This window comes from Ostrinia furnacalis, unplaced genomic scaffold (assembly GCF_004193835.3).
Source record: "Ostrinia furnacalis isolate ACB-3 unplaced genomic scaffold, ASM419383v2 OfSCF1743, whole genome shotgun sequence".
Taxonomy (NCBI): Eukaryota; Metazoa; Arthropoda; class Insecta; order Lepidoptera; family Crambidae; genus Ostrinia; species Ostrinia furnacalis.
The window spans coordinates 913138-922305 of record NW_021131982.1 but is presented as its reverse complement, the minus strand read 5'-3'; the positions used below and the strand labels follow the sequence as shown (position 1 = coordinate 922305).

Sequence of the window (9168 nt, the reverse complement as noted above, 5' to 3'; positions counted from 1 at the left end):
CTCAATCTACTGCATTTATCTCCCTTAGTTGTGTAAAAAGGTCGTAATGATATAATATTCATTGGCATGTTTGCTTGCGAAAGTACACAAAAATAGGTCGAACAAAAAAAAGCATACCACAGAAGAAAACTTAGAGAAAAAAATATTTATAATAATTTCCTTGGCTACCAAAAATTTATGACCTCATAACTTTGTTTCTAAAACGAATTATGACACCCCTTCTAGATAAATTAGCTTAGTTTTTACTACTTAATGCAATGGGAAACTAAAAATAGTTAAAAACAAAAATAAAATTAGTGCTAAGGAAATTAGGCAAAATTGGCCATTTTTGGCGAAATACCCCTTTACCAGATCGTCGGTCCACCTAGTACGAGGCCTGCCCACGCTACGTCTTCCAGCCCGTAGTCACCACTCGAGAACTTTTCTGCTCCAACGGCCATCGTTTTACGAGCTATGTGCCCCGCCCACTGCCACTTGATTTTAGCAATTCTGCGAGCTATGTCGAATTTGGGTAGGCGCAGTGTAAAGTGTCCAAGGATGTTTTATATTAAAATTTATGGTCATGGTGACTTTATTACTGGCGACAAATGTTTAAAGATGATTCGGCTATCTTTCTAGATGGAAGAACCAAAAAATTATGAGCTCGTTTCCATTTATCGAGTGTCGGCATGTCGGCCCTACCACTCGGCGAGGCAAGAGTAGACATAAATAAAATAACACCTTAAAACAAAATGTACAATGTATATTCTATTAATTACTACAACATTTGTAAGTAACAATAAACATAGAAAACTAAACTGTATTAGAATTTTTTATACTTCAAGAAACTTCTATATTTTTTAGGATTCAATCCGTAAGCTTTTAACCTTTCGTCCGATAGTTTAGCGAGCGGGTTATCACTTGAATTATCATTCTGCTTACTTTTAAACTTATTATTATTTTTAAACTTATCCTTTTGTTTTGCTTTCTTGTTGAATTCTTTATTACTATTTTGACCATTAGTTACGTTAGACGTATTCTTCTTCTTTTTTATTGGTATTTCATTTGAACCTTCTAATTTTCGTTTTAGATCTTTTTTAGTTTGTTGGTTATTTTCAATTCCATTTATCTTCTTGTCTGTGTCTTGACTGGGTGTCTGATTTGTTACATTCTCCACAGTAAACTGATTCACTTGTTTTTTCTTCTTTTTTGTTTTCCTCTCTTCGAACGAATGGTTATTCAGACCATTTTCTGTATTCATGGCACTGACGTTCGTTTCGGCAGAATTTGCATCAGCATTGGCTTTATGTTTTTTCTTCTTTTTAACTTCTGTTGAAGCACTATCTTTACCTACTTCATGTTTTTTCTTTTTCTTGTCTTTAGTTTCTTCTTCCCCCTCAACACTTGCGTCATTATGTTCACTAGCATTCAGTTCATTGTGTTCTGCTGTAGTTTCAAAGTCCTCAGAGATTTTTTGTTTATTCGTTTTCTTCTTCTTGTCTTTAACTTCTACTTTAGTTTCTTCCTGCACCTCTCCACTAGCGTCATTATTTTCGCTAGCATTTAGTTCATTGTGTTCTGCAGTGGTTTTTGATTCCTTAGCGACTTTGTCTTTATTCTTTTTCTTCTTTTTTTTCTTTTTGGAAGCCTGCTCCACGGGCACAACAAGTTCTGGCTCTCTGGAACAAGAAAACAGTGACATTCGAATCAAATCAAATCAAATCAAATAATCATTTATTGTGTTAGTTATATTCATCATATTATTGCTTCATTGGTGTTATTTTCGAAAAGATATTTCATAAAAAAAGAGAAAGAAAGAATTTAAAAATCATGGCATCTAAAATCTTGTTGATGCCCGTATTCGCAAACATCACTATGAGGTCTCACAGTGCGCGTTGACGCACAGGGTGACACATGAACCGATCACAGAGCTCTATTCAACGCTGTACGTTCGATTTGCTTTGCTTCACAAGCAAGCATCGTTTGTGAATACGGGTTACATACTGAAATGAGTAGTGTTGCCGTTAAAAATATGAATGTTTTAATTTCGGTAATCAAATAAACACATGGGGTTGGTTCTCGCTACGAAGAAATAGAAACCTTAAGGTCAAGGTCATGGTCATGCATCAACTTAGTTAAAGCGCGGGGAGCGGGGAGTTTGATCCGAGCAATCCGAGCGTCATTATTGTAATGTGCGTGTGCACTCATGGATGATTTAGTGTATATCGATAACACTCAAACGTTAGCGGAAGAATGGTGGGGCGCGCCTTCGTGGGTGATACGATATACACCACTACATTTTTATCACCGAAAAAATTTTAACAAGTTATGTAGAAACGTGTGAAAAATTTAAAGCAAAAGAAAAAGAAATGTTTTTCATAAAGTTAATTTTTTTGTTAAATTTTCTTTAGTCCTTATTTTACGCGTCACAGCTGGGTCACTCCGCTGCTCGCTAGTGTAGTCGTACGCGCTCGCATATTGCCCCGATCTGTCTGTCTCGCTCACGCCTCGACCACGCTTCCTGTTATTATTACATACTTAGCTAACTTAGACCATGTTGAGTTCTAATAAGTGTTACATTATCTTACGCAAATAGTGCTAGCGACGCGTGTGTCCATAAATTACCAATTTTAGGATGAAATTTTGAGTAACTTTATTTAAGTTTTTTTGCAATAAATAGGATCAGTATCAATAACTCATTACCGAGAATTTTTTTTTCGGTGATAAAAATTTAGTGGTGTATAGTACAGTCGCACTCACTCGGGCAGGTATCGGAACAGGCTGGGCAGCACTTTCTTCTTGAGCGCGGCGTCGGCGGCGCGCTGCGCGTACGTTTTGACTTCTCCCCGTTCCACGTTGTCGGGGCGGTGCCGTACAATCTTCTTCAGAGGCACCCACTGCGTTAGCTCCTTATCGTCGGCTAGCAGGATCTAGAACGGAACGGGTGTTAGAATAGATCTTAAGAATAGTAAAAGTTAAGGGTGTTTTTCTTTCTGATGGTATAGTGGTAGCGGCGTCGATTTAGAGTATATTTTCTTTTCTATGGCAATCCGCGCAGTTTGCGTCGTACCAGAGTTATGAAGTCCAATTAATTAGTTGATAAATTAATAAATGAACCATAGCCATAGACAGTTGTCTAACCATAGACTAATAGAAATCTCCGTGATAGGAAGAAGTATTATTTTATTGGATAGAAATAATGGCGAGAGATATACAGTATACACCATGCAAAGGTTAACCAAATAGCAAAAGTGGAATTATTCCACTACCTGATTCTTTCTAAGTTTAAGTTTACATGTTGGCAGACTCATTTCATCATAGATCGCATCTCCACCAATCAAATGAGATTGAAGCTCAATCAAAATTAATCAAAAACACAGTAACTATTCAGCAAAAGCGACAAAATGCAATCACCTCTTCAACAGTAAGTCCATAATCGTTCGGCACCACCTCCCTATACTTGAAGCGAGTCGGCAGGTCTCCTCCAATGATATCCTCACAATCCAGCTTATAATACTCCTCCATATACTGCGCGTAGCTCTTGTCGGCCTCAGGGACGAACTTAGGCTTCTCTACAGTGAGGATCTCTGCTAGCTTAGACTTGCGCTTGCGGTTCCTTCTCTTCTTGCCTAGAGTCTTCTGGATCTCTTCTAGAAGACCTGCTCGAGGTTGGTTCGGGTTGTAATCTGCGTCCATCTGTAATAATGATGTGTTTTGTTTTTATTATTGAAAAACAATTAGTTTTAGCACTAAATCAGCATTAATATTTCAAAACTATTTTTCAAAGGACTATAAAAATTTAAAGTAGTCAAATTAAAGTATGACTGAATAAAAATTAACGCAGATCTTTCACAATATTATATGCGTGAAAATCGGAGGATGGATGGACGTTTATTATTCCTAAAAACTGTTGGATGGATTTTAATAGATCTTCATCATTTATAAAAATCCACTAGCAGAAACTATTAAAAATAGTCTTACGTTAAACTCCTCATCTTCGCAGTGCGGTCCATCATCGTCCTGCGTCTCATGAGCTGCCTCCTCTTCGTACTTGTCCCAATTTTCTGGATAAAACATTTCAAAATTAACAAAAAAGATTTAATTCTAATTGATGGTTTATCGTTCTATTCAGCCAAACGACGTCCACTGTTGGAAAAAGACCTCCCTCAAGGATTTTCACAACGTGACCTTCACCAGATCGTCAGTCCACCTGGTGGGGTTTAATTATTTTCCATTGCATGCCAATCATACTAATTTTATAAAGGCGAAAGTTTGCGAGTGTGTATGTTTGTTACTTCTTCACGTCTAAACGGCTGAAGCGATTTTAATAAAATTTGGTATGGAATTACACACACACACACACGCACGCACGCGCGCGCGCGCACACACATACACACACACACACACACACACACACACACACACACACACACACACAACACATAGGCTACGTTTTATCGCGGGTAACACCGCGGGGCACAGAGAGTTTCGAAATAAACTCGTACCGATTTCGAGTTCCTCGTCCAAGTCGGGGAACACTGGTTTCTGGTCGTCGGCCTGTCCGTAGAACTCGGCGTCGAACAGCGCGCGCATGCGCCGATCATGCTCCTCCGGGTCGAAGTCGCCCTCCAGGTCCTCCTCCTGCGAAACAAATTATTTGCTTCCTGAGATATCATAAACTCCATTTTCGGTAGCAGATTGTATCCTTAGCAGACTGCAATCAAACGCCCTTTCTGCTAGTATCTTAATCTGTAAGTCTAGATATTAGCACGTCACTACCTAGTTTAATATACCACGCAATTTTGTATACTCATTCTTATAAGATACACCATACAAGAATGCATGGTAAATTCAGTGAACTGCTCCTGAATCGAATGTACCTACTACTGCTATTTCTATTTATTTATATTAACCGGCAGACAGTGGTGACTGAGTTTGTTGCGGCGCTTCTTCTCAGCACTTGCCAAATGTTGGTCTCGAAGCGCTGGTAGGGTAAAAAGATTGAGACATGTAGAGGCTCCTTAAGAGCAAAATGACGATTTGTAAGAACTATTTATTAGTCTAAACAAATAAAGTTTTGACTTTGACTTCTTTCTCAGCTCGCCCGCACCCCGCGAAGGCCCCCTCAACAGCAAAACGTTCGGAATTTATCAAAAGTAAAATTTATGAATGAAAGTAATGTTCGATTGAAAAACGCAACGTGTCATTTAAAGATTAAAGAATTCTTAATCTATTCATGCAAAAATCTTTAAAATTAACATAGCCGTTTGGGAGGAGTAGGGAATTGAAGTAAAAAATCGATGTCCCGTATTTATTTTTTTAATCCACATCAAAGAGACGTAGGAAAAATTCAAACGTGTCAAATGTAGTCCTTGAACTGTTGTATAACATATATTTTTTTCAACTATTTCTGTCCAGCAGTAAAAGAGGAGTAGGCTTTACAAAATGACCATTTTACGCGGATTGAGGACACTAATCGCCTTAAGTTAAAACTGCGAGTATATTATTAGGTACTTTATAAACCAAAATTGTAAAAGTGCCAAAGACAAAAAAAAGTTATGTGATTCCGATATAGTAGAAAAGAACCATCCGCTCTTCCTGATTTCGGGACTTCGGTAGAATATGCGAACGTCAGATCTTCTCAATCCGCCAGCTTGGTTGGAATATGAGCCAAGACCTCGATTTTGCCTCTGATAAATTAGAGGGTTGTTCCACTACAGTGGATAAACTAAATGATGCGGGCCGTGATAAAATCTTATCGATGATTTTAGACGTCAAATGTATGGGCTTATCGCGTAAAATCGGTAAAACATTGAAAAGGGTCCTACTATAAACGTTTAGCATCCTAGACATACTGACGATGTTAAAATATCTTACTTTAAACGCGAGCTCCTCGTTCCCCGTGACTTCTTTAATCTTTGCGATTTTCTCATGTATTTCCTTGAGCTTGAGCGCCTTGAGCCGTCCGATCTCTTCCATCTTCCGCGCCTTCTCTTGTTCCTTGCGCTCGCGCAGCGCTTGGCGAGCGCGTGACCGCCGATCGTCTTTGGGTCGCAGGGAGTTTACCGTACGCGGGAAGCGTTTCAGCTGGGGAAAACAAGATATAGGTGACTATTTCCCATTTTCACCATCAAGAAAACAAATTTCCTGTTATGTTTTACCATAGGAGTCACTTAAAAAATAGGGATTGATGGTGAAAACGGGCATATGGGTTAAAGGGACAACAGTATAGCCTACTTTCAGACATCACTTAAATGCCTGAAACTGACAAGTTATTATAAATCAGCTAAAGTAATAATTACTCAAATAAGAACTCAAGTTCGCCTCGGGCAGAGTAGCTGGGAAACAAGCGACAAAATGGTTCGGTGCACGGCGAAATTTGCCTCACGAGTCGAGCCATGAGTTGAGGCAGAGTCTTCATTTGAGCAACCAAAGGTCGAGGCGGCCGCTCGACCCGAGGCTGCCTCTAATGGAAATCAGGCTTTGTACTAATTTTTGGTGCTCATTCTATTGCACTGTGCCATTAAATTATTATAGCTTTACAATCCACAATTAAACAGTTTTATTTAATTACTATCAACAGTGAGATGTGGAAGTCATTGGGGGAGGCCTATGTTCAGCAGTGGACGTCCTATGGCTGAGATGATGATGATGATGAGAACGGCTGTCTCTTCCCAAGCGACTAAATGTGGTTCGGTCCGCGGCGAAATTTACCTCACGAGTCGAGCCATGAGTTGAGGCAGCGTCTTCATTTGAGCAGCCGAAGGTCGAGGCGGCCGCTCGACCCGAGGCTGCCTCTAGTGGAGATCTGGCATTTATAGACTTATAGTGCTCATACTATCGCACAGTGCCATTAAACACGCACTCATAAACCTTAGTAAAACAAAATGTTTTCTAAACTGTTTCATCTAAATCTTACATAGGTAAATGCTGTTTGTTTTCCTTATTAGGGCCTAATATAATAGAGCTTGTTCTAAGTCTCAATGTTTAGCTACCACCATCTTATCTAAGTCTGTCACCACAACAATAATGTTAACAGCATTGTGTTCCAGCAGTTGAAGGTAAGACAGATAACCAGTTCCTCTGTGGTTGACGGTTCTGGGTTAGCTCGCTTCAACCTTCAGCCTGATCATCACTTTCCATCAGGTGAGACAGCCAAGAGTTTCCTTATTGTGGATAGAAAAAATACTAACGTATTCGTCGTCGGGCTCCTCGAAGCGGAAGTTGTAGGCGCGCTCGAAGCGGCTCTGCTCCTCCACCAGCTGCTCGTCGGCCTCCAGAGCCGCGTCGTCGCGCAGCTTGTCGCCCACTACGGCCGGATTTTCTTCACCCTCCTCCATGTACCTAGTGAGGAGAAATGGGTGAAATGCTAGTAGAATAGAATATAATAGAAAGTATTTATTTGTCTCAAAACAGGTTTCATTTACACACAAAAATCATAAGAGACAAAAAGGTCTATGACTCAGTGATTGTAGGAGACCCACAAACCCAGTTATTCTGCCGTAGCCAAGATATACATAAATAAATAAATATTAACGTAATTCTAACCCTAAAATACAAATACGTTTCCGATACAATACAACAAATTATGTGAATGTAGTAAGAATAAGCTTGACAAGAATAAAATACAAATCTAAAAAAACCTAAAATTACATTATTATAAGCAACTTGTAATAACTAAAGTGCTGGACACTTTAGTTAAACAGCAAAAATACATCTGTGAAAATTTTAATTGTTCAGCTATCATGGTTCATGAGATACAGCCTGGTGACAGAGTGACGGATAGTTGAGTCGTTGTAATAGGGTCCTGTTTTCACCGTTTGAGTATGGAACCCTAAAAATGGTAACTTGTCACTGCTGACCTCAATACAATATAGTGCATTTTACATTACCTCTTATTCAGTATAAAGTCCCTAAGGAAGGCTTCTCCCTCACTCAGTTTTGGGTCCGACCATAGTGCCTTTAGTGGTGCCAGGTCTTTTTCAACTTCATCATCAATGTGCTCAGCTTTGCCAGTCAAGTAATCTTTGATCTTTTCCCCCTGAAACATTAGTTAAAAAATTGTGTAACAACATACTGTGTCATAAAAAACCAAAAGTGTACCGGGCAAAGGCTTGTCTGTACTTATGAAACACAATTACTGGATAGAAATAAAACCGGTAGTTCTAACTACTGAACTATGTGTGCCATTGTATCCTATTAATAAAAATGATGTGAAAAAAGATTTTATAAAGAAAATTTTAATGTTTAAAACTAAGGCTACCTTTTTATTTTTCTTAGGGCCCTCGGAACTTTTTGTTGGAGCATCATCTATCTCAGCCTTCTTTTCGATTTTGAAAATATCACCTCCATCATCGTCATCATCACTGTCATCGAAAGTAAGTGTTTTAGGTTTGGGTTTTTCCTCTGAAAAAGTAATAAGTATTACAACCACAAGTATTATTTGACTACAGATAGAATTAATGAAATGGAAAGTAACAGATCATCAAATTTAAATCTTTGGGCTTCAGAAAATAGCCATACCCGGTTTTTTCTCCTCATCTACATCGAAACATTTAAAATTAGGGTCGTATATCCTCGGGTCCTTAGTCTTGAGCATCGCCAGGGTCTTGAGGAACTGCTCCTCAACCTCCTCGCTCATCTCAGGAGGCTCGTCGCTCTCGTCCTCGCTATCCGAGCCCGAGGCATCGGAGTTGAGGGCGTCGGGACCGTACTTTTGTTCCACTGAAAATGTTTGTTATTTTATGTTTAGGATTATTATAAGGATTAAGTACAGTTACTTCAGAATATTTAACGTTATATCTATACATGTTAGGCCAGTTATTTAATGATAAACATGGTATTTATGGAAAATTAAAACTTACACTTGTAAATCTCTTCTTTCTTCCTCCACGTGTCATATTTCTTAGCATACTCATTTTCAGTTTTAATTTCAATATCTTCATCTGAATCTTCATCAAATAATTTCTTTTTCGGCATTTTATTTAATTCACGTTTTCATCTCAAAATTAACCAAAAATCGCAAAACATGCGTGTCGTTCACAACAACATGTCACTGTCAAAGTCAATGTCAACTTTCCTATGTATTACTTTTCTCTATGATGTCAACATCAGCAAGCATAGTAAAAAAAATCAAAAACAAGAACATCCCAGAATGGAAATGGGGTGAATCATTGTTTTATAAGAACA

At 38.7% G+C, this 9168-nt stretch overlaps 1 protein-coding gene across 1 annotated transcript; it reads right to left on the bottom strand.

Annotated features, from left to right (window-relative positions):
• Nucleotides 1-721: 721 nt before the first annotated feature.
• Nucleotides 722-9037, bottom strand: LOC114353572 (protein KRI1 homolog). The gene is made up of 11 exons (XM_028305624.1): nucleotides 8844-9037; nucleotides 8503-8703; nucleotides 8243-8385; nucleotides 7872-8020; nucleotides 7173-7323; nucleotides 5857-6066; nucleotides 4485-4620; nucleotides 3961-4043; nucleotides 3394-3675; nucleotides 2740-2909; nucleotides 722-1658 (listed from the first exon to the last, which is right to left on the bottom strand). Exons 1-11 carry the CDS (start codon nucleotides 8956-8958, stop codon nucleotides 803-805), a joined length of 2496 nt encoding a protein of 831 aa, XP_028161425.1. The 5' UTR covers nucleotides 8959-9037; the 3' UTR covers nucleotides 722-802.
• Between the last annotated feature and the right edge of the window lie 131 nt (nucleotides 9038-9168).